This window comes from Hippopotamus amphibius, chromosome 9 (genome assembly GCF_030028045.1).
Source record: "Hippopotamus amphibius kiboko isolate mHipAmp2 chromosome 9, mHipAmp2.hap2, whole genome shotgun sequence".
Taxonomy (NCBI): domain Eukaryota; kingdom Metazoa; phylum Chordata; class Mammalia; order Artiodactyla; family Hippopotamidae; genus Hippopotamus; species Hippopotamus amphibius.
In genome coordinates this window covers 94,824,714-94,851,361 of record NC_080194.1, presented here as the reverse complement: position 1 = coordinate 94,851,361, position 26,648 = coordinate 94,824,714, and the positions used below count along the sequence as shown (strand labels likewise).

The 26,648-nt window shown below is 39.4% G+C and overlaps 1 protein-coding gene across 1 annotated transcript; it reads right to left on the bottom strand.

The window, feature by feature from the left end:
* Window positions 1-1,750: 1,750 nt before the first annotated feature.
* Window positions 1,751-25,813, bottom strand: NXPE4 (neurexophilin and PC-esterase domain family member 4). The gene is made up of 5 exons (XM_057749778.1): window positions 25,688-25,813; window positions 7,083-7,813; window positions 6,523-6,584; window positions 5,007-5,213; window positions 1,751-2,579 (listed from the first exon to the last, which is right to left on the bottom strand). Exons 1-5 carry the CDS (start codon window positions 25,781-25,783, stop codon window positions 2,044-2,046), a joined length of 1,632 nt encoding a protein of 543 aa, XP_057605761.1. The 5' UTR covers window positions 25,784-25,813; the 3' UTR covers window positions 1,751-2,043.
* Window positions 25,814-26,648: the final 835 nt, after the last annotated feature.

Genomic DNA, 26,648 nt, shown 5'->3' with positions numbered 1-26,648 from the left:
TTTTGACCCACCTCCTAGAATCAGGGAAATAAAATCAAGAATAAATGAATGGGACCTCATGAAACTTAAAAGCTTTTGCACAGCAAAAGAAACCATAAACAAGACTAAAAGGCAACCCTCAGAGTGGGAAAAAATAATTGCCTATGAAACAACGGACAAAGGATTAACCTCCAAAATATACAAGCAGCTCATGAAGCTTAATACCAAAAAAGCAAATAACCCAATCCACAAATGGGCAGAAGACCTAAATAGACATTTCTCCAAAGAAGACATACAGATGGCCAACAAACACATGAAAAGATGCTCCACATCACTAATCATCAGAGAAATGGAAGTCAAAGCCACAATGAGGTATCACCTCACACCAGTCAGAATGGCCATCATCACAAAGTCTGGAAACAACAAATGTTGGAGAGGGTGTGGAGAAAAAGGAACTCTCCTGCACTGTTGGTGGGACTGTAAATTGGTACAGCCACTATGGAAAACAATTTGGAGGTTCCTTAAAAAACTACAAATAGAACTACCATATGATCCAGTAATCCCACTACTGGGCATATACCCAAAGAAAACCATAATCCCAAAAGAAACTTGTACCATAATGTTTATTGCAGCACTATTTACAATAGCCAGGACATGGAAGCAACCTAAATGCCCATCAACAAATGAATGGATACAGAAGATGTGGCATATATATACAATGGAATATTACTCAGCTATAAAAAGGGATGAGATGGAGTTATATGTAATGAGGTGGATAGAACTACAGTCTGTCATACAGAGTGAAGTAAGTCAGAAAGAGAAGGACAAATATTGTATGCTAACTCACATATACGGAATCTAAAAATGGTACTGTTGGACTCAGTGACCAGAACAAGGATGCAGATACAGAGAATGGACTGGAGAACTCGAGGTATGGGAGGGGGCGGGGGGTGAAGGGGAAACTGAGACGAAGCGAGAGAGTAACACAGACATATATATACTACCAACTGTAAAATAGTCAGTGGGAAGTTGTTGTATAACAAAGGGAGTCCAACTCGAGGATGGAAGATGCCTTTGAGGACTGGGGCGGGGAGGGTGGGGGGGGGCTTGGGGGGGGGCGTCAAGGAAGGGAGGGAAGATGGGGATATGTGTATAAAAGCGGATGATTGAACCTGGTGTACCCCCCCAAAAAATAAAAAAAATAAAAAAAAAAAAATAAAGTAAGGCCACTAAAAAAAAAAAAAAAAAAAAAATGGCTGATATTCTGGCTGAAGTGGTGTGGAAGAAAGGGTACCCTGCCCACCAACTCCCGCCCCTCCAGGCAGTACCTGGAGCACCACCCAGAGCTGCACAGAGGCTTGAAATTTGCAACTCTCAAACTAACCTCTTCATTTCAGCAACTTAGGCCCAGAGAGCTGAAGTGACTTATCCAAAATTATGAAATTACTGTCAACAGGAGGCCTGAAGCCCAGCTCTCTGAATCCTAGAGTTATCGGCTTTCAGCTGTTTTATCTGGAATTCTTGAAGGATAAATTCTATAGAATAGATTAGCTCCTAGCAGTGGGAGTCCCTCTAGGGAGAGAAAAGTCAGAGGCTTTCAGTATCCAGAGGGTCTTGCTTCAAATGCACCTGCTCCTTCAGGACCGTGTACATTGCCTTCTAAGACTTCTCTTCCCACTTGGAAGTCATCTTGAACTTGTCTTAGCAATAAGGCTAGGGGACAGCTTTCTCCAAATATTTATTTCATAATAACTTTATTGCTCTGAATTTCCATGCATCAGGGAGAACTTTTAACCATTACGTGTCTTGACTTCCTGCTTGTTAAAAGTGGCAGGAATCTGATCAAGAAGTGTAGCTTCTTTTCATAAGTATGTTTGTGTTTATTTGTAAGCAGAAGCCCAAATTAGAAATACAAGATTTGGTTGAATTGCTCGTTACTAAATCAGCCACAGTGCAGATTTTCCCCTGCTAATTGAGAGTTCAGAGCCAACAGCATCTGGCATGCTAGCAAACACTTACTAGATGTTTTTAATTAAGTGACTAAATTTCAGAGAGATGTGTTATCTAGCAAATAAAGTTTAACAATATATTGATCTGATTTCCGACTACAGATCGGGGTGGGTGGACATCATTTGTGCCATATGCAATTGTTATATCCCAGGCATCAATAATGCCCACATTGAGATCCTGAAAAATGTCCTTTATGGCAAGATGTTGGATGTAACCATGAAAGTCACTAAATCTTTCTGCATCATTGTGCATCTCCCTGATGTTTTCTGACTTGATGATAACCATAGTGTCTGGGCTTCTCAGAAGAAGGCGCTGAACTGCGTCATGGACATTGAGGGCCCTTCGGAGAAAAACATCAATGGGAAAGGGTCTGAAGTGCTGGCCCAGAGAAATAACAACAATAGTATTTTTTTCTCCTCCAGTTCTGTCAATAGCCCGGGTGATATACTCAATCTCTTTCACTGAATAAGTCAGTGATCCAATCAAGGGGTAAGCATGTTTTTTCCACTGGATATTGATATTCTTGTCCAAGTCCACAGCAAGTTGGTTTTGAAATTTTCCAAATTCATGCAGATCCACTGATTTCAACGCTGATGATGAATAGGCAATCCCAAAATGACAGGAGAAAAAGTACAAAGGTCATAAAAGTAGAAGAAAAGATTTGGTGTTTATGATTAAATACATTAATGCTGACTAATTTTATAAGTTTAAATGAGAGAATAATTTGAAAATTATTGAGCAACTGAAAGTGTTATACAAATAGGAAATTATATCTGCCCCTCTGTAGAGCCACGTAGAACAAAAGGGACTGGAGTGATGAGCACTGAGGTCACTTCACTGGAGGATGATGGAGTCACTTTTGTGGTTATTAGCTTTGTACATTTTGTGAACTATAAACTAAGCTCATTTGCAGATAGAGAAAGCTACCAATCGATGTCTTTGTATTTCAAAGCACAAGTGAATCTGTTTCCCCAAGTCCTCTATGAGTTCTGTTATGGCTGGAAATATATTCTGTACTTCTGTGTTTCTTTTACGTGTGTATGAAATGGTACTGAATACATCATCTATAATAATAATATTACTATTCCTTTGTGAAGGACTTTACAGTTTACAAAGTATTTATTAGGACTGATATATAAGTTACTTCAAAGTGCCATATATATGCATATATATATTTAATTGCCATATTATAGAAAAGAAAACCAAGTGATGAAATGACCTGCTCAAGATTATACAACTGTAAGTGACAGAATCTGTACCTAAACTTGAAGTTCCTCCCAGTTCTTGTGAAAGTAGTCTATCCAATCTTAAAACTTTTGAAAAGTACAATATAAATAGAAGAAAATAGGTCCCTTCATTTTTCGTCGTATTAATTAGACCCTTCTCAGACTATCAAGACCACCTGCTTTGTAGCTAGAACTTCTGAGGAAAATGTGTAGTAAAGGATTATTAATGCCTTGTAACATGTACCATCGTAGAAGTAAAGGGCTACACTTAAAATCTTAACCCAGGGAGATTTGAAAGTGGTGATGCTGAAGGCTTGGGTGGAGGAAAATGGCAGATTTTTTTCTTCATTCTGTTTCCAACATATTTCAATTTCCCTTTCCAAAGCGCACTATATCCATACTATTTAACTTTTAACAATATGTGTAGCAGATGTTTTGCTATTACAACTTGAAAGGTCAGCCAAGAGAGTAGGTAACTCAATAATTCAGTAGTTTCTATAAACTAAGAGACCCACAGTTGTAGGATGTGCTGCTAGAGGTTATCACCAGACCCTTAATTTTATAGATGAGGAAACTGAGGTCTGGAGGAGTCACTTCCCAGAGTCAGAACTGAAAACACTTCCTTTCTATTGGAGGGGATCCAATGTCCCATTGATTTTCCATTTTTACGGGGAGAATCAGCTTACATTCTAAGCTGGAGATCACAAGATTGGCATCATGTAAGGAAGGGAGCCACAGCAGCTGCACTGTCCTCAGGGGTAAGAGCCAGGGTCCAGGACACAGTGGACGTGGGCAGTGACAGTTTTCCAGGTAAGAGTGCTAAGATCTCCTTGTGGATTCTGAGTTATTATTGATGCATTCTTGGCTTAGTAAAAGGAGCAACTAGACTAGGATTCTAGCAAATAGATTCTAGCCCCAACTCTGATATGAACTAATGATAATAAGTGCAATAGCTATTGTTTACCGGGCACTTTCTACATGCCGATGTGCCTTGCCATGTGTAAAGTATTTTATAATCATTGCCTCATTTTCTCTTTATAACCACCACCAGATGCTGTTGTGATTTCTAGTTCATTGATGAGGAAAATAAGTACTATGCCCAAGGTCATGGCTTCTAAGTGGCACAGTCTAGGTCTGTTAGGCTCCAGAGCCCCTGCTTTTAACCATTGTGACTATCTGGTGTGAAGCCATTACCTCACTCCTAGCATCTGTCTTTCCATGAAATAATAATAGTGAGGACAGCTTACAGGAAAGAGAATTTACTATGTAGCAAACAGTATTCTAGATGCATTGTGTATATTACCTCATTTTACCAGGTGGTTACTATTTTCATCTCTATTATACAGATGAGGAAACTAAGGACAAAATTGCTATGTAGTTATGTAACTTGCCAGAGGCCATCCAGATAGGACAGGTAGAGGCCATATTTTGATCCCAAGACATCTGGATTTAGACTCTACACCCTTAATCATCATGCCATCTGTGGAAGGTGGACAATATAATATCTTGTTATCGTCAGCTGTGTCCATGATTTTCTGAGCATGCTGTGTAAATGCTGAAACGTGAATTCTGCAGGGGTAGGCATGGAGTAAACCTTTTTCTACACTGGCTCCCTTCTAGTCATAAATGTGTTCTTTTAAAGAAAAGATAATGATGTCTTGTGAAAAGTGTTGGTGTGTTGTGATTAACAGATATGAAAAAGAAGATGCATTTCCCATATTCCTTTCTCCCTTTAAAATGAAACAGAAGTTTCTAAAAGGGATATGAGTAATAGCTTAGACAGAGGCATACTGTTGATACTGCTTTTGAAGTATTCCATCCACTGGCGGATCGTGGAATCTCCCATTAGATAAATGAATTTTCCTCTCAGGCATTCTCTCATTTTGATTGGAGCCAAACTGCAGGAAACAGGATTCCATGTGTCTTTCCAGACATGTCCACTGGGAATTGTGGATGCCATTCCAAACTTGCATTTCTTTTTCATTGGAACTGTCTTTTCTGCTAAAGAATCAACAAGATTGCATCTTCTAAAATACCACTTTATCCAAAAGTACTAATTAAGAACTAACTGTCTTTTCCAAGTATCCTTTAAATAGGGCACAAGCGTGGAGGAAAAGCCTCATTGAAGCAGCATTCTCTTAATGGAATAGTTATTTTTCAGAAAAAAAATTTTCTCTGATAAGAATTTTCTAAATGATACCCATTAATGTTCATTATAGAGAACACGTTTTCTCCCAGAAAAAAAGGCCTTCTGGATAAAATTTAAGTATTTGTTTGCCCTCTTATGAAAGGAAAGACATCAGTTCTTGCTTAGTAATGAAAATTCAATTCTCTTGTCATTTTATCACACATTGTAGAGGTGTCTTAAATGCCAGCATCAAACTGTCAATCCTTTGAGTTTAGTGCATGGAGATATAAAAAAAACAAAACAGCTAATATGACTTTGGACTTGGACAGACCACATGGATATGGCTGTAGACTGGAGCAGAGTCTTGGAGGTCTAGGAGAGGCTTGGTATTAACCTGTTAGTTACTGGTTTGTGAAGAGTCTGGGAATCTGATGGACTGAGGTGTCTAGTCTTGGCGGTCTTGGGGCAGTGATTACTTACCAACCAAAGGAAGTGGTGTAATATTTTATAACCAGTATGAGTATCTTTGTGTCTTCTGAGTGAAAAATGCCTCTTCTACCTCCAGGTACATAAAATCACTTCAGCGTAAAAGAGTTCAGTAGCAATTAGCAAACTGTTAATGTTGAACTTAAAGGGACCTAAAAGTTCTTGCCTTAAATCATTTTAGATATGGATTTCCTAGGATGTTTGGAGCCAAAGAAATTGAAGAGAAATTAGTAAATGTAAGTGTGGAAGTGCTATTTTATATGTTAACATGGTTTGAAAGGCAGCAAAGACAAACTGGGGGAAATTGTAATGAACTGACTTATAGGAGGCAGGTTAGAAACCTCTATATGGTGATTCTTGTGCTTGTAGTGATGTGGAAAGTGCTGACGGTAGTGGCTGGGAAGGTAGGACGTAGGTGTAAATTGGGAGAGAGTTTTGACTTTTGAAGGTTGTCGTGTCTGATACGCAGGTAATCTGATGCCTGATGGATAATGGTGAGATTGATGATGAGATTTATGAAATAGGTTTATGATCCCAGTCATTTATTCACTTAGGTAACTGGCATCGTGGCCCACCAGCCTGATGAGCAGGATAACAACAGGACTGGCAATAGTGAACAAGTCCCCAGAAAGCAGAAACACTTTAAATGGGACTAGTACTAAGTACCACCCATCAAACACAGGGAGACCTTACTGTTGCACTTGGAGACAGTGATAGCATCCAACTTTCCCATCATCTCTACACCGACATTTGACCTTAAAGAGACAAATATAGAAATTAATCTGCAGGTGGCCCCAAGATCAGGAAACACAAGAAGCCACATTACCCATTGCTTCAGTTATTTCTTGTGATAATAATTGACTATTTTACCCACAGTTCAAAACCATTTATTAAATTTCCATTTCTTGGCCTATTAGTCCAGGGAGTACAAATCCCCAGAAGGTGTAATTTTTTGAGATGCAGAAAGAATATATTAGAGATCATGCATATTCACACATGTCTATTTCTCCTCCTCTTTTAATTTTTATTCTATTTATATTTTTATTTTGTTGATAAAGGGTTAAATATCCAAAACCTTTAGGGACTACTGGAGAGTGGGCACTGGCCCCAAATGAATTCGCAGATCTTTTCTAAAGTGGCTTTTCAAAGAGTCCCAAAGTTCATGTACTCATAGTAGTTTCCTTTAGATCAAGAGATAGGCCAGATCTTTACTATATTTGTGTAGGTATTTGTCTCCATAAATAATTATTTACCTTTCAAAGAGGCTTCTTTCTTGTTTGCTAAGATAAGACACTCCCTTGTTTTTGGAATGCATGTGGGTGAGTGCAGCACAGGGTATGTGTGGAGGCTTCACGCAGTAGAAGGCTTCTTGGTCTCGAGTATCCAGGTACTCACACAGTTCAGCACTTGAATTTAAGACCAGGGCACAATCAGTATAGACATGGGAGGTGCCATTGGCAAACTGGCCTGTGAAGATCACCCTGTCATAGCCTTGGTTCCTTGCCCTCCAGAGAGCCGACACCCCTTCACTGGGGTGGATGAGCAGGACAGACAGAGACACCCGGCCCTCCCAGAACAGGGTGAAGCTGACAAGGTAGGTGCCATTGTTGAAGTCTGTCACCTTTCCGGAAGCGCCTGCCTTCAGAGCTGGGGAGGACATCCTGGCCCTCAGGAAATCCCCACCATATTCCTTCCTGCGTCCCAAGTGGTCCCTCACCTCCAGCAGAATGTCTAGCTGGTTCCCCATGCAGTATGTGTCTTGAGGGCTGAGGAGGATGGCTCTGCTGTGTGTGGCGCTGGTGGTGGAGGACACGTTGGTGAAGGGTCTGGGTGGGATCAGCTTGTCTAGTTTCTCCATAATCCCTTTTATCCTCAGCTCAGTCTCTGTTGGTGAAACTGCTGGATTCAGTGGTGCTTCAGGACATGATTTCATGATGAGATTCCAGTGATGGAGGGAGATGGGAAACTTGAGTACAGTCCATAACTGAAATGACAAGGAATGCATAGAGAACAAAGAGAACGTGCCTATCTAATGTAATAATTTTGGTAGGTTAGCCTACTTCTCTTTTACAAAATGATGAGAGGTACAAAAATTAGAACGATGTAGAGATTTCACTATTATCTATGTTTCATAAGAAAAATGATTTTCCTTAAATATGGTGGTGGAACTCCACTTCTCACTGGCTAATCCATTATTTTTCTCTTTTTTTTTTGGCTGTACCACGTGGCTTGTGGGATCTTGGTTCCCTGACCAGGTATTGAACTCCCCGGCCCTTGGCAGTGAAAGTGCAAGTGCGGAGTCCTAAGCACTGGACTTCCAGGGAATTCCCATCACTGGCTAATCTATTTTGAATGAGCCACTCTACCACAAAGAGCCCTAGGATCATCTTCCTTAAAGTGGTGATCATAAAATATACTTTCACTGGGCAATTGTTAAGGGCAATGAGAAAATGCTTTTTAACTGCATAGCAGAGAACAAATGCTTATTGTTGTACTATTTTTATCTTAAAACTACAGTTAAGTCATTTAAATAAATCCTTAAGAAAATGTTTAAGAAGCATGGGGGTTTTATGTAATAAACAATCATCTATTTTTTTCTTTTTTTTTCCCCATGGTGACTGAAGCAGCCATACTTCTTTTTTTTTTATTAAGCAATTTATTAATTAATTGGCTGCATTGGGTCTTTTTTGCTGCACATGAGCTTTCTCTAGTTGCGGCGAACAGGAGGTACACTTTGTGGCAGTGCATGGGCTTCTCATTGCAGTGGCTTCTCTTGTTGCAGAGAACAGGCTCTAGACATGCGGGCTTCAGTAGTTGTGGCACTTGGGCTCAATAGTTGTGGCATGTGTGCCCTAGAACACAGGCTTAGTATTTGTGGTGCAGGGGCTTAGTTGCTCTGTGGCATGTGGAGTTTTCCCGGATCAGGGCTTGAAACCGTGTCCCCTGAATTGGTAGGCAGTTTCTTACCTGCACCACCAGGGAAGTCCTATTTTTTTCTATTTCATTTTTTACACTTTGATTAAAGAGTCTGTGATATTTATTATTAATTTTCACATAGTTGTAGCTAACAGGACGTAAGAAACTTAGGCTTATAAAATATTTATTTTCTAATCATAAAATAACACTGATTAATTATTAAAAGTGAGAGAATGCCACAACTCTATAGAAAATAAAAATCAGTCAAAATCACACCAACCACTGATAACTACTCTCAGCATTTTGGTAATTTTCTCTCATCCTCTGTAACCAATTCACATGACTGTGAACAAATTGAATATTTACCAATGAATTGTGATTTTAAAAACATAGTGTCATTAAAAACTTTCTACCTTATGTCAAAGCCCCACATAATATTCCAGCCTATGGGCATAGCTTAATATTTCACTTATTCCTATTTTTTTAGATAAATTTCATTCAGCTTTTCTCTATTATCTATAATTCTGTAAAGAACACTTTTTGGCACAAATCTTTCATAGTAATGTCTGAATTTCCAACAAAGGCAGAGTAGCTTGTACTGGGCTAAAGTACTATGATTAACATTATCACTGGGTTTTTAAAATAAATTTATTTATTTATTTATTTATTTATTTATTTAATGGCTGCGTTGGATCTTCCTTGCTGCACGAGGTCTTTGTCTAGTTGTGGCCAGTGGTGGCTACTCTTCATTGCAGCATGTGGGCTTCTTATTGTGGTGGCTTCTCTTGTTGTGGAGCACAGGTTCTAAGTGCCTGGGCTTCAGTAGTTGTGGCACTCAGCCTCAGTAGTTGTGGCACACAGACTTAGTTGTTCTGCAGTATATGGGATCTTTCTGGACCAGGGATCGAACCAGTGTCCCCTGCATTGGCAGGCGATTCTTAACCACTCTGCCACCAGGGAAGTCCCTATTACTGTTTTATTATTTGACATGTTAAAATTTTTTAAAGTGAAAACATTTTTATTTATCAAATAATAGTGATAGTTATAGCGAACACTTAGTATGGGTCAGGTACCATTCTGAATGCTTTTCATATGTTAGCCCATTAACACAATAATACATGAAGTATTTATTTTTATGACTCAAGTTTCAGATGATGAAACTGGTTCACAGCAAAGTTAAGGGACTTAGCTAAGCTTGTGTAGCTAGTTAGTAACAGAGTCAGGTTTTAATCCCAGGCAATTGTGTCTACAAATGAGCTCCCCAGTGCTGCGAGCATGCAGTAAGGCTGGAATTCTCTTTCACTGCTGGTTTAGGTGCGAATGGTACCATGTTTCTGCAAAACAGGTCTATAGCATGTATTAAGACCTTCAACAGTGTTCACTGCATTTCCTAATAATTCTATTTCTGAGAATTCAGTAAATCATAGTAATATCCCCAAATTTCCAATAAAGGCAGAGTAGCTTGTATTGGACTAACTCTCCTGTAGAGAAAAATGATGAATTCCAGGCCTCTCCCTGCAAATCTTCTCTTTCTAAAACACTGGAGAGTGATCACAAGCAGACAGACACTGGAGAAGAGTTGAAACTTGGAAGAAGGGACAACACTGGACTTGCATTACAAAAAGTGCTCAGACTTCCCCGGCAGTCCAGTGGCTAAGACTCCTGTGTGCTTCCACTGCAAGGGGCGTGGGTTCAATCCCTGGTCAGGGAACTAAGATCCTGCATGCTGTGGCAGGGTCAAAAAGAAAAGAAAAGTGCCAACTAAAGTTCTTCAAGCTGAAGTGAAATTACACCAAAAAGACACATAGATCTTCAGGAAGGAATGAAAAGCACGAGAAATGGTAAATATATGTATTAATATAAAATACTGTGTGTTTATCTCCTAGTTTCTTTGAAGTGCATATAATTATTTAAGAACTACAATTTTGTAATAATATGACAACTATAGCATAAAGAATAGGGGGAAATGAATGGAAATAAATGGTTGAAAGTTTATTACAGATTATATGAAGTAACACAATATTAATTCTAAAAGTTAAGAATGTGTATTGTAATCTCTAGAGAAACCACTTTAGAAAAATAACTTAGAGCTATAAAAATAATAAACTAAAAGGAAATACTAAAAAAAAAAAAAAAAACACGAAAAAAACCCCCCAGAAAAACAAAAAACAACAACTCCAAATAAAGCAGGAAATGGGGAATAGAGGAATAAAAACTAGATGCCAAAACAGAAAAAAAAATAGCAAATGCTGGACTTAAATCCACTCATATAAATAATTCCATTAAAAGTAGATAAATTCTTCATTAAAAGGCAAAGATAAGACTCTTCCTGGGATTAAAGTAACGTTATCAAACGCAAAAGAAAAAAAAAAACAAAACACTGTTTTGGAATAGTATAGTGTGAATATTTTTAAAAGCTTGTATAAATAAAATAATGTAACCAATGCATTCATTTATATATATTTAAATATTTTGATATTAAAAGTTATGGTTTGGCATTAAAATTTATGCTTTTATCAAATTTTGGAATAATTTTTCTTAAATGCATTTGTGACCAATGTTTCAATATTTGAGATAATGCATTTACAAAAAATTGAATCTGTTGAAACTGGAAAAGGATGGCAGAGGAGTAGGACGTGTCGATCAGCCTCCTCCACACAGATACATCAAAAACACATCTACTTGGGGAGTGGAACATGGAGAACACCTTCCGAATGCCAGCAGGAGTCCTCAGGCCACCAAAAAGGCAAGAGAATTTCCAAGTAATCAGGTAGTGCAAAGGAAAGAAGGGAGAAAGAGAGACAAAGAATTCTGCAGAGACCGGTCTCTCTGGGAGCAAGCTGTGAGGGGGCAAGGCTCCCACACACAGGGGAGCCCCCTCACTGGCAGGGAAGGACAGGGGGAGCCTCAGAGCCCCCAGAAGAGAGAGCAATGGTAGGTCTGCCAAGGGTAGAGTGGAGAGATCCGTGCATGGATGAGTCAGGCAGCACTCCCCAGCCAGAGCAGCCAATCTGCTCACCCACAGTGGCAGTGGAGGCTGGGTGCCGAGGCTTGGGCTTTGGAGAGCAGACCCCAGGGAGAGAGCAGGGGCTGGCTTCATGAGAACAGCCTGGGGGGCAGGTACACCAGCAAGCTAGGAGGAAGTTTGGGGAAAATCCTGGGCCAGAGGGAGAGGCATGGGACTTTTGTTTCAGAGTGCTTTAGAGGAAATTCGCTCTCCACGATCTCACAGGTTTTGAGGTGGCGCAACCTGTGGTTGCCAGAGTAAAAAGCCCACCTCCAGCCTCGATCTTCCCACAGGCAGCTGCTGGATTGAAAAGCCCACTGTCCCCCGCCCCCACCACTGCACCGCCAGCCTGCCACCTGCTCACCTACAGCCCCCAAGGGACCTGTGTGTAAGGCACGTTATTGGCCACACCCTCCTGGCAGCAGGGGATGTCCACCAACACCAAGGGTCCTGCGATCAAGACCAACTTCCCTGGGAGAATGCACAGCACACCTCAGGCTCACCCTGACCTCTGCTGCTGCAAGCAATCCCACAGATTTCAGTTAGACTGCCATATCCCTCCCTACCCCCAACCTGAAGTTGCAAGTAAACCCCAATTACCCTCTTTCGCTCCCACTTGCCTGGGCAGGGAACGGAATTCTGAGAGCAACCCACATGCAAAGTAGGGACCAAAACCAAAACTGATCCCTGAGGACTGCAGGACCAAAGAAGAGAAAGAGAAACAGCTGCAGGAGGAGCAGATTTAATGCCCACAATAGGCTTGAAAGAACCCGCATATGTGGATCACCTGAACAGACGAGTGTTTCTACGATAGAGACTGTAGACATAGGGGACAACTGGGAACAGTGGGGACAAAGACACACAGGACTAATACCAGGTCACAGTCTGAGCTCTCCACAGGCCTCTCCACAGCAGGGGCAGAGCCATACTTAGAAGTATTGGAGGACTTTTTGGTATGCTTATCTTGTTCCTGGTTTTAGGTATTTGTTAGTTAAACTTTTACTGTATATATGTGTATGTGGATTTATTGTAATTGGTATGAGTACTCTCTTCTTTCTGTTCTTTGCTCTCTCATTTTCTCTCCTCATTGGTTTCTTTTCCTCTTCTCTTTCTGCAAGTGCAAGTGTGCACATCTCCTTATGTGATTTTGAATGATTAGAGTTGCTTTACCACCAGTTTTGGGGATACGTCTGTCCTTTCCCTTTCTTCCACTTTTTTCTTCCATTTTTTCTTTGCTCTCCTTCCACCTCCTTTTTCTCCATGCTGTGCAGCTTCCAGGATCTTTGTGCCCCAGCCGGGACTCAAACCTTGACCTCTGAGACAGCAGAGCAGAGTCCAGGACATTGCACCACCAGAGAACTCCTGACCCCATGGAATATAAATCAGCAGGTGTTCCCCAGAGTTCTCATTCTCAACATCAAACTCCAAATCCAACCAAAGGCCAGCAATCTCCAGTGCTTGACACCTCAAGCTAAACAGAACACAGATAAGAGGAATTTCTACTAGGCAGCATAGGGAAAGGAGAAAGCAAATACAATTCATGAGACAAATTAGAAAACAAAGAAATACCTTGCAGGCAAAGGAGTAAAATAAAAACACACAAGACCAAATAAATGAAGAAGAAATTGGCAAATTGCCTGAAAAAGAATTCAGAGTGATGATAGTAAAGATGATCCGAAATCTTGAAAACAAAATAGAAAAAAAAAAAGAAACATTTCATAAGTAACTAGGAGAACTAAAGAGCAAACAAACAGTAATGAACAACACAATAACTGAAATTAAAAATGCTCTCGGACCTCCTAGGTGGCACAGTGGTAAGAATCTGCCTGCCCATGCAGGGGACACGGGTTTGAGCCCTGCCCTGGGACGATTCCTCATACTATGGAGTAACTAAGCCCGTCTGCCACAACTATTGAGCCTGTGCTCTGGAACCTGTGAGCCACAACTACTGAGCCCATGTTCCGCAACTACTGAAGCCCATGTGCCTAGGGCCCATGCTCCACAACAAGAGAAGCCACTACAATGAGGAGCCTGTGCACCACAATGAAGAGTAGACCTGCTTGCAGCAGCTAGAGAAAGCCCGTGTGCAGCAATGAAGACCCAATGCAGCCAATAAAAAAATAAAATAAATAAATTTATGGAAAAAAATGCTCTAGATGGTATAAACAGCAGAATAACTGAGGCAGAAGAATGAGTAAGTGAGTTGAAAGATAGAATATAACTGCCACAGAGCAGGAAAAAGAAAAAAGGATAAAAAGAATGGAAGACAGTCTCAGAGACCTCAGGGATAATATTAAGAATATCAACATTTGAATCATGGGCATCCCAGAATAAGAAGAAAAAAAGAAAGGGTCTGAGAAAATATTTGAGGAGATTATGTTGGAAAACTTCCCCCACATGAGAAAGGAAATAGTAAACCAAGTCCAAGAAGTGCAGAGAGTCCCAGAGAGAACAAACCCAAGGAGAAACACACTGAGGCATATATTAATCAAACTAATGAAAATTAAACACAAAGAAAAAATATTAAAAGCAGCAAGAGAAAAGAAACAAATAACACATAAGGGAAAACCCATAAGGATAACAGTTGATCTCTCTGCAGAAACTCTGCACGGCAGAAGGGAGTAGAAGGATATACTGAAAGTCTTGAAAGAGAAAAACCTACAGGCAAGAATACTCTACCCAGCAAGAATCTCATTCAGATTTGATGGAGAAATCAAAGGCTTTACAGACAAGCAAAAGTGAAGAGAATTCAGCACCACCAAACCAGCCTTCCAACAACTGCTAAAGGAACTCCTCTAGGCAGTAAACACAGGACAAGGAAAAGACCTATGAAAACAAACCCAAAACAGTAAAGAAAATGGTAATAGGAACATACATGTCAATAATACCTTAAAAGTAAATGGTTTAAATGCTCCAACCAAAAGACACAGACTGGCTGAATGGATACAAAAACAAGAGCCTTACATATGCTGTCTACCAGAAACACACCTCAGACCAAGGGACACATACAGACTGAAAGTAAGGGCATGGAAAAAGATATTCCATGCAAATGGAAGTCAAAAGAAAGCTGGAGTAGCAATACTCATATCAGACAAATTAGACCTTAAGGACTATTACAAGAGACAAGGAAGGACAGTATATGATGATCAAGGGATTAATTCAAGAGGACGATATAACAGTTGTAAATATCTATGCACTCAACACAGGAGCACCTCAATACATAAGGCAAATGCTAACAGCCATAAAAGGGGAAATCAACAGTAACACAATAATAGTAGGAGACTTTTTCACCCCGCTTTCCCAATGGACAGATTATCCAAACAGAAAATATATAGGAAACACAAGCTCTAAATGAGACATTAGACCATCTCGACTTAATTGATATTTATAGGACATTCCATCCAAAAACAACAGAATACACTTTCTTCTCAAGTGTACACGGAACATTCTCTAGGATAGATCATACCTTGGGGCATAAATCAAGCCTCAGTAAATGCAAGAAAATTTCTTCTCTGACCACAGCACCATGAGACTAGACATCAATTACCAGAAAAAAACTGTAAATATACAAACACATGGAGGCTAAACAATATGCTGTTAAACAACCAAGAAGTCACTGCAGAAATCAAAGAGGAAATCCAAAAATACCTAGAAACAAATGACAATGAAAACACAACAATCCAAAACCTATGGGACAGAGTAAAAGCAGTTCTAAGAGGGAAGTTTATACCAATACAATTTTACCTCAAGAAACAAGAAAAAATTTGAATGAACAACCTAACCTTACACCTAAAACAATTACTACAAGAATAAAAAAACCCTAAAGTGAGCAGAAGCAAAGAAATCGCAAAGATCAGAGCAGAAATTAATGAAAAATTAATGAAAGAATCAATCGCAAAGATCAATAAAACTAAAAGCTGGTTCTATGACAAGAGAAATAAAATTGATAAACCATTAGCCACACTCATCAGGAAATAAAAGGAGAAGATGCAAATCAAAAGAGTTAGAAATGAAAAAGAGGTAACAACTTGCACAGCAGAAATACAAAAGATTATGAGAGACAAGCAACTATATGCTAATTCACTGGATAACATGGAAGAAATGGATAAATTCTTAGAAATGTTCAATCTTCCAAGACTGAACCAGGAAGAAATAGAAAATACGAATAGACCTATCACAAGTACTAAAAATGAGACTGTGATTAGAAATCTCCCAACAAACAAAAGCCCAGGGCCAAATGGCTTCACAGGCAAATTCTGTGAAGCCATTGATTTAGAGAAGAGCTAACACCTATCCTTCTCAAACTCTTCCAAAGTATGGCAGAAGGAGGAACACTCCCAAACTCATTCTACGAGGCCACCATCACCCTGATACCAAAACCAGGCAAAGATGTCACACAAAAAAGAAAATTACAGGCCAATATCACTGATGAATATAGATGCAAAAATCCTCAACAAAATTCTAGCCAACAGAATCCAACAGCACATTAAAAAGATCATACACCATGCTCAAGTGGGTTTATCCCTGGAATGCAAGGATTCTTCAATATACACAAATCAATCAATGTGATATTAACAACTGAAGGATAAAAACCATATGATCATCTCAATAGATGCATAAAAAGCTTTTGACAAAGTTCAACATCCATTTATGATAAAAAATCTCCAGAATGTGGGCACAGAAGGAAATTACCTCAACATAATGAAAGCCATATATGAGAAACCAACAGCCAATATCATTCTAAATGGTGAAAAACTGAAACCATTCTCTCTAAGGACAGGAACAAGACAAGGGTGCCCACTCGCACCATTATTATTCAACATAGTTTTGGAAGTTTTAGCCACAGCAATCAGGGAAGAGAAAGAAATAAAAGGAATCCAAATTGGAAAAGAAGTAAAATTGTCACTCTTTGCAGATGACATGATATTATACATAGAAAATCCTGAAGACTCTACCAGAAAACTGCTAGCACTAATTGATGAGTTTAGTAAAGTAGCAGGATACAAAATTAATGCACAGAAATCTCTTGCATTCCTATACACTAACAATGGAAGAGCAGAAAGAGAAATTAAGGAAACTCTCCCATTTACCACTGCAACAAAAAGAATAAAATACCCAGGAAGAAACCTGCCAAAGGAGGCAAAAGAGCTGTATGCAGAAAACTATAAGACACTGATGAAAGAAATCAAAGACGATACAAACAGATGGAGGGACATACCATGTTCCTGGATTGGAAGAATCAACATTGTGAAAATGACTGTACTACCCAAAGCAATTTACAGATTCAGTGCAATCCTGATCAAATTACCAATGGCATTTTTCACAGAACTAGAGCAAGAAATCTTATGATTTCTATGGAAATGCAAAAGACCCCGAATAGCCAAAGCAATCTTGAGAAGGAAAAATGGAGTTGGTGGAATCAGGCTTCCTGACTTCAAACTATACTACAAGGCCATCGTGATCAAGACAGTATGGTACTGGCACAAAAATAGAAAGGAAGATCAATGGAACAGAATAGAGATCTCAGAGGTAAGCACAAACACATATGGGTACCTTATCTTTGACAAAGGAGGCACGAATATACAATGGCAAAAAGACAGCCTCTACAATAAGTGGTGCTGGGAAAATTGGACAGCTACATGGAAAAGAATGAAATTAGAACACTTCCTAACACCATACACAAAAATAAACTCCAAATGGATTCAAGACCTACATGTAAGGCCAGACACTATAAAACTCCTCGAAGAAAAAATAGGCAGAACACTCTATGACATACATCAAAGCAAGATCCTTTTGGACCCACCTCCTAGAATCATGGAAATAAAATCAAGAATAAACAAATGGGACCTCATGAAACTTCAAAGCTTTTGCACAGGGAAAGAAACCATAAACAAGACTAGAAGGTAATCCTCAGAATGGGAAAAAATAGCTGCCAACGAAACAAGGGACAAAGGATTAACCTCCAAAATATACAAGCAGCTCATGCAGCTTAATGCTGAAAAAGCAAATAACCCAATCCACAAATGGGTGGAAGACCTAAATAGAGATTTCTCCAAAGAAAAAGCTTTTTAAAACGTTCAGCATCCATTTATGATAAAAAATCTCCAGAATGTGGGCATAGAAGGAAGTTACCTAAACATAATAAAAGCCATATATGACAAACCAACAGCCAACATCTTTCTAAATGGGGAAAAACTGAAACCATTCCCTCTAAAGACAGGAACAAGACAAGGGTGCTCACTCTCACCACTATTATTCAACATAGTTTTGGAAGTTTTAGCTACAGCAATCAGAAAAGAAAATGAAATAAAAGGAATCCAAATTGGAAAAGAAGTAAAATGGTCACTCCTTGCAGATGACATGATATTATACATAGAAAACCCTAAAGACTCTACCAGAAAACTGCTTGATGAATTTAGTAAAGTAGCAGGATACAAAATTAATGCACAGAAATCTCTTACCTTCCTATACACTAACAGCAAAAGAGCAGAAAGAGAAATTAAGGAAACACTCCCATTTACCATTGCAACAAAAAGAATAAAATACCTAGGAAGAAACCTGAAAGGAGGCAAAAGAGCTATGTGCAGAAAACTATAAGACACTGATGAAATAAATCAAAAACGATACAAACAGATAGAGACACATACCATGTTCTTGGATTGGAAGAATCTACATTGTGAAAATGACTATACCGCCCAAAACAATTTACAAATTCAACACAATCCCTATCAAATTACCAATGGCATTTTTCACAGAACTAGAACAAGAAATCTTACAACATGTATGGAAATGCAAAAGACCCCGAATAGCCAAAGCGATCTTGAGAAGGAAAGACAGAGTTGGTTGAATTAGGCTTCCTGACTTCAAACTATACTACAAGGCCATAGTGATCAAGACAGTATGGTACTGGCACAAAAACAGAAATATAGATCAATGGAACACAATAGAGAGCCCAGAGATAAATCCACGCACATATGGGCACCTTCTCTTTGACTAAGGAGGCAAGAATATACAATGGCAAAAAGACAGCCTCTTTAATAAGTGGTGCTGGGAAGATTGCACAGCTACATGTAAAAGAATGAAATTGGAACACTTCCTAACACCTACAAAAAATAAACTAAAAATGGGTTAAAGACCTAATGTAAAGCCAGACACTATAAAACTCTTAGAGGAAAATATAGTGAGTACACTCTCTGACATAAACGAAAGCAAGATCCCTTTTGACCCTCCACGTAGAATAATGGAAATAAAATCCAGAATAAACAAATGGGACCTAATGAAACTTAAAAGCTTTTGCACAGCAAAAGTAACCATGAACATGAGAAGAAGACTACCCTCAGAATGGGAGAAAATATTTCCCAATGAAGCAACGGACAAAGGATTAATCTCCAAAATATACAAGCAGGTCATGCAGCTTTATACCAAAAGAGCAAATAACCCAATCCACAAATGAGCAGAAGGCCTAAATAGACATTTCTCCAAAGAAGACATACAGATGGGCAACAAACACATGAAAAGATGCTCAACATCACTAATCATTAGAGAAATGCACATCAAAGCCACAATGAGGTATTACCTCACACTGGTCAGAATGGCCATTGTCAAAAAATCTAGAAACAATGAATGCTGGAGTGGGTGTGGAGAAAAGGGAACCCTCCTGCACTGTTGGTGGGAATGTAAGTTGGTACAGGCACTATGGAAAACAGTTTGAAGGTTCCTTAAAAAACTAAAAATGGAACTACCATATGACCCAGCAATCCCACTGCTGGATGTGTACCCAGAGAGAACCATAATCCCAAAAGAAACATGTACCATAATGTTCATTGTAGCACTATTTACAATAGCCAGGACATGGAAGCAACCTAATGCCCATCAACAGATGAATGGATAAAGAAGATGTGGCACATATTTACAATGGAATATTACTCAGCCATAAAAAAGAATGAAATTGAGCTCTATGTCATGAGGTGGATAGAACTAGAGTCTGTCATATGGAGCGAAGTAAGCCAGAAAAAGAAAAACAAATACTGTATGCTAACTCATATATATGGAATCAAAAAAAAAAATGGTGCTGATGAACCCAGTGACAGGGCAAGAATAAAGATGCAAATGTAGAGAACAGGCTTGAGGACACACGGTGTTGTGGGGGCAAAGGGGAAGCTAGGACGAAGTGAGAGAGTAGCACTGACATATATACACTACCAAATGTAAAATAGATAGCTCGTGGGAAATTCCTGCATAACATAGGGAGATAAACTCGATGATGGGTGATGACTTAGAGGGCCAGGATAGGGAAGATGGGAAGGAGTTGCCGGAAGGATGGGATATGGGGCTATATACATAAATACAGCTGATTCACTTTGGTGTACCTCAATAATTGGCACAACAGTGTAAAGCAATTATATTCCAATAAAGAGCTTTTAAAAAAAATTGAAGCTGTTATATTTCCAGCTATGTGATTAGTAGTATGTTCTAGAAGAAAAAGGTTTCACTAGAATGATATCTAATACATGGAGTGTTAATTTTTTTTTTGAGATGGAGATAAAACAGTAAGACCCAGGTATTTGCTATCTACAAGGAACGTAGTTTAAGTATAAAGATACCTATAGGTTGAAAGTAAATGGATGGAAAACGATATGCCATGTAAGCAAAAAGAAGCTAATGTTAATGTTAAAGTGGATTTCAAGAGCAAGAGTATCACCAGACATAGAAATGGACATTTCATAGTGATGAAAGGGTCAAGTTGTCTGAAAACATAGCAACCTTAAATGTGTTGGTGCCTACATGTCCATATATTTATATGTGAAACAAAAATGGACAGAACTAAAGCACATAGAGAAAGCCACTATCATGATCAGAAATCCAAAAACCTCTCTCAGTAGTTGCTACAGGAACTAAATTAAAAAATAAGTAAGTGCCAGGCTTCCATGGTGGTGCAGTGGTTGGGAGTCTGCCTGCCAATGTAGGGGACACGAGTTCGATCCCTGCTCCAGGAAGATCCCACATGCTGCAGAGCAACTAAGCCCATGCACCACAACTGCTGAGCCTGTGCTCTAGAGCCCACAGCGCTGTAACTACTGAAGCCCATACACCTAGAGCCCATGCTCTGCAACAAGAGAACAAACCAGAATGAGAAGCCCGGGCATCACAATGAAGAGTAGCCCCCACTCACCACAACTAGAGAAAGCCCGCATGCAGCAACGAAGATCCAATGCATCCAAAAATAAAATAAATAAATAATAAAATAAATCTTAAAAAAAAGATTTGGAAAAAAATGAGTAAGTACCTAGAGAATCTGAACATCATCATAGTAACATCGTTTTACCATCACAGTACATTATCAGCTATTGTTAAATTGCTACAACTTCACACAAAGGTTATAAGTGATTTTCAGTATGGTAGAATAATATTCTCTGCACACATTTTTTTTTTGTAGAAAAATAACAGGAAAATTCTGATTCAAACTGGAGGAGTAAGCACATATTATAGCCTCAATTTCCCACCATAAATTTGTATAAACAGCAGAAAAGAACTTAATTTTCTAATTATTGTGGGAAATAGGAAGAGATTCCTTATATGGACCAGACCTTATAAGCAATGTCCTAAAAAAATGAAAGGCAGGAAAGATTAGATGACAGAAGAAAACCATGGCTCCAAGTGCATGTAGGTGAGGCTTCTGCAAAAGAAGGAATTCACTCCAGGGACATTACCAACGTGGAGGAGGTTGATAACTGGAGAAGAGTGGGTGAAGGGGACATCCACAGGAGGACAAACCAGACAGGTTGATACCTCCCTACTTCCCCACCTGTGTCTGGGCTAAGCAGCTAGAAATGGGGACTTCTGTACTCTGGTGAGAGTAAAAGCTACACATATTTAAGCTGGAGAGGTCATAGGACCCAGTGTGCCTGGCAACACTTGAGGCAAATGTGGAACATTTATTGCCCTGCAGCACTTTTTTACATCTCTGCCAGAAACATGCTGGAGCAAGCAGGTAACTCCACACTGGCCACGACGGAATCTCAGGTGTAAGAGTGTACACAACCAAGAATTAGTAAAAAATGTTCATGAAAGGTAACTCATGAGAGGGACTTTCCTGGCTTTCCTGTGGTTAAGACTCCATGTTTCCACTGCATAGGGCACAAGTTTGATCTCTGATCGGGGAACTAAAATCCCACATGCCACACGGCAAGGCCAAACAAAACAAAACAAAGTAACTCATGAGAGAAGGGTATCAAGTTCAACAAAGAAGACATCCAAGGGAACAGAATTAATAGAAAAATTCAAAACAAAATTTTGGAACAAATATACTTTCTGTCCTCAGAGAGATCTAGACGATATTGGATCTGTGAACTAATAAGCCTTTTGTGATCTTAGAAAGTAAAATCCTACTGTTGTTTATGCAAAAGTCAGTTGGATTCCTTTACACCAGCAGTAAGCAATTAGAGAATGTATTTAAAAGAACACTATTCACAATAGCAAGAAAACAATTATGAAGTACCAAGGTATCACTCTAACAAAGATGTATAGGACCTGAAGGAAAAATTATAAAATTTAGTGAAAGATCTTGAAGAAGACCTATATAGATGGAGAGATATTATATGTTGATAAACAGCAAAATAAGATTATAAACATATCTTTTTTCTCAATTTGATCTATATGGCTAATGTCATGCACTTATAATTTATGTAGAATTTTTTCACTAAATTTGACAGACTGATTCTAAAATACATAAGGGAGAGTGAAGGGCCAAGACTGGCCAAAATCTAAAAGGTTTTCAAAACAAATTATGAAACTCTTTTAAGTATAGCCATGTGGTATGTACTCAGGGAAGAGAAATTGATCAATGGAATAGAATGAAAAGCCCACAGAGTGACCTGCACTTACTAGCAATTTTGATACACAACAAAAATGACATGATAAATCAGCTTGGAAAGAAAAGATTACAAAATAAGAGCTGAAAAAGTGGTTATCCATATGGAAATAAAAGAAAAATCAGCAAAAAAAAAAAAAAAAAAAAAGAGACAGAAATCCAAGTACATTACAGGGCTAAATGTCTAAAGCAACCTTTAAAACTTTAAGTAGAAAGATAGGATTAAGATGGCAGAGTAGGAGGACGTGCGCCCACTCCCTCTTGCAAGAGCACCAGAATTACAACTAACTGCTGAACAACATCGATAGAAAGACACTGGAACTCACCAAAAAAAGGCACCCCACATCCAGAGACAAAGGAGAAGCCGCAATGAGATGGTAGGAGGGGCTCAAATGCATTAAAATCAAATTGCATAAATGCTGGGTGGATGACTCACAAACTGGAGAACAGTTATACTGCAGAAGTCCACCTGCTAAAGTGAGGGTTCTGAGCCCCATATCAGGGCTTCCCAACCTGGGAGTCCAGCAATGGGAGGAGGAATCCCCAGAGAATCAGACTTTGAAAGCCAGCAGGATTTGATTGCAGGACCTCCACAGGACTAGTGGAAAGAGAGACTCCACTCTTGGAGGGCACACAAAAAAATGTGCTCACCAGGACCTAGGGGGAAGGAGCAGTGACCCCACAGGAGACTGAACCAGACCTGCCTGCTGGTGTTGGAGGCTTGCCTGCAGAGGTGGGGGGGGGGGGCAGCTGTGGCTCACCGAGGAGGCAGGGGCACTGGCAGCAGGGGTTTTGGGAAGTGCTTATTGGTGTGAGCCCTCCCAGAGTCCACCATTAGCCCCACCAAAGAGCCTGTGGGCTCCAGCACTAGGTGGCCTCAGGCCAAACAGAAAACAAGGTGTGAACACAGCCCCACCCATTAGCAGACAAGCAGATTAAAGCTTTACTGAGCTCTGCCCACCTAGCCCTACCCACCATCAGTCCCTCCCATCAGGAAGCACACAGGAGGCTCCTATATAGCTTCCTCCACAAGAGGGCAGACAGCAGTATTAAGCAGTATCAGCAGTATTTTGTCTTGTGGAACTGAAAAACCACAGCCACAGAAAGATAGAGAAAATGAAAAAGCAGAGAACTTTGTACCAGATGAAGGGACAGAATAAAGCCCCAGAAAAACAACTAAATGAAGAGGACATAGGCATCCCTACAGAAAAAGTATTCAGAATAATGATAGTGAAGATGACCCAGGACTTTGAAAAAAGACTGGATGCAAAGATCGAAAAGTTTACCAAAGAACTAGAAGAAGTAAAGAACAAACAAACAGAGATATGCTACACAATAACTGAAATGAAAAATACACTAGAAGGAACCAATAGCAGATTAACTGAGGCAGAAGGGCGAATAAGTGACCTGGAAGACAGAATGGTGATCATCAATGATGCAGAAAAGAATAAAGAAAAAAGAATGAAAAGAACTGAAGACAGCCTAAGAGATCTCTGGGACAATGTTAAATGCACCAACATTCACATTATAGGGGTCCCAGAAGGAGACGAGAGAGAGAAAGGACCTGAGAAAATACTGGAAGAGATTCTAGTTGAAAACTTCCCTACCATGGGAAAGGAAATAGCTACCCAAGTCCAGGAAGTGCAGAGAGTCCCAGGCAGGATAAATCCAAGGAGAAACACGCCAAGACATATAGTAGTCAAACTGACAAAAATTAAAGACAGAGAAATATTATTAAAAGCAACAAGGGAAAAAAGACAAATAACACACAAGGGAACTCCCATCAGGTTAACAGCTGATTTCTCAGCAGAAACTCTGCAAGCCAGAAGGGAGTGGCATGATATATGTAAAGTGATGAAAGGGAAGAACCTACAACCAAGAACACTCTACCCAGCAAGGATCTCATTCTGATTTGATGGAGAAATCAAAAGCTTTACAGACAAGCAACAGCTAAGAGAATTCAGCACCACCAAACCAGCCCTACAACAAGTGCTAAAGGAACTTCTCTAAGCGGGAAACATAAGAGAAGAAAAGGACCTACAAAAACAACAACAAAACAATTAAGAAAATGGTACTAGGAACATACATATCGATAATGACCTTGAATATAAATGGACTAAATGCACCAACCAGAAGACACAGACTGGCTGAATGGATACAAAAACAAGACCCACATATATGCTGTCTCCAAGAGACCCACTTCAGACCTAGGGACACATACAGACTGAAAGTAAGGGGATGGAAAAAGATATTCCATGCAAATGAAAACCAAAGGAAAGTTGGAGTAGCAATACTCATATCAGATAAAATAGACTTTAAAATAAAAAATATTACAAGAGACAAGAAAGGACATTACATAAAGATCAAGGGATCCATCCAAGAAGAGGAGATAACAATTATAAATATATATGCACCCAATATAGGAGCACCTCAATACATAAGGCAAATGCTAACAACTATGAAAGAGGAAATGCAAGGCAGAAACAGAGACACAGGTGTAGAGAACAAACACATGGACACCAAGTGGAGAAAGTGGGAGGGTTGGGGGGGAATGAACTGAGAGATTAGGATACCAAATTGTACACTCTAAATATATGCTGTTTATCGTCTGTTAACTGTATCTCAATAAATGTTCTTAAAAAAAACTTTAAGTAGAATATTTAGAGAAATAATTTGATGTTGGCATAGAGAAGGGTTTACTAGTACTGAAAAACCATTAACAGTAAAAAAAAAAAAAAAAACACAGGTAAATTTTACTATAGAAACTTGAAAAGAATGTGTTGTGCAGAGATTCCTTAGAGAAGGTGTGAAGTCAAGCTAAACATTGGGAGAAGACTGTTGCAACGCAGATTAAGTGACAAAGGAAGAGTGTGTGTACACATACAATATTACCCTCTCCCATATGGCACGGTTATCATCAAGCACCTCAGCTCTCAAATGTCGTGTAAGCTGCTGAAATTCCCCTACTACAATCTATAGGTCTGTTTGTTTGGACTCTCCTCGAACAGGTGAAGTGTCAAGTAAAAATGTACTTTTATAAAACACATAAAGACAGCAATTCCTACCTTTGTGGAGTTTTGGAAAATTGTAAAAGTGATCCAGGAGGCTAATATAAACAGCAATACCAACAGTGACTTACGACTTGTTACTCTCTTTGTCATGGCTGTGATCCTAAAAGAGACAATACAAAAACAGGCACAAACACACAAAACCAGAAAAGAAATGCAGAAATACTTGAAAAGTTCGTGCCTCCTGATTCTTTTTGTCCTCAGAGGAGTTACTGCCAGAATGGAAAGTTGGTCCTCCCCCTGCTCTAGCTGTCTCCCAGCTGCCTTTGTTTATCAGCTTGTACCTTCAAGAGAAGTACTATTCTGAGAGTGGAGCTCACCATGGACTCTCAGAAACTGAGCAAGGAGGGGCTGATGGGTGCAGGGTTGCTCATGCTTAGGGGAGGTTTCCAGGCTACGTGTCATCTAACAGGTTTCCTATTCTCTTCCTTTAGATACAGAGAGCAGACACAAAACATCCCAATAAAGACTGACTCTGATAGTCACATTATTCTGGGGCCCTTTTAATGTAATGATTTCTCCAGCTTTCTTGTTACTAATCTGTTAATAGGTTCCCCTTTCCTGTCTTACCAGCCTTTCTAGCACCCCTCAAGCTTGAAAAGATTTGTTTTAAAATTCAGATTTCTTTCTTCCTTTAAAAAATGTTGTAGGCTTTATCAATGTTTTCCTATGGTTACATCTTCATTTCTGTCTTTGCCCTGGAATTTCAAGTTGTCTTTTAAAATGAGATGGCTTAAACACTGCCCTTCTAAAAAATTTCCATCTCTCAAAATTTTCTCCCCTAGAAGTACCTCTTACCCTAGATCCCCAGCTCATACATAGACATTAGAAGTTTCTGCACCCAAGAGTAACTGTTACGCCTTTCCCTGACTTCCCCAGTTTCGCAAATCTTTTCATACCTTTAGTTTAAAGACTGTGCTCAATTCCACACACGGGAACTATGGTGATCTGAGTGGTA

Bases quoted from the DNA above. Each gene is read 5' to 3' on its own strand.
- NXPE4 (XM_057749778.1), bottom strand. From the start codon at position 25,783: ATGACAAAGAGAGTAACAAGTCGTAAGTCACTGTTGGTATTGCTGTTT. The intron at 6,585-7,082 runs GTAAATAATTAT...TGTCTCTTTAAG, and splicing joins GAAAGAAGCCTCTTTGAAAG to GTCAAATGTCGGTGTAGAGA. The intron at 2,580-5,006 runs GTATGCCTCTGT...ATTCATCATCAG, and splicing joins CTTCAAAAGCAGTATCAACA to CGTTGAAATCAGTGGATCTG.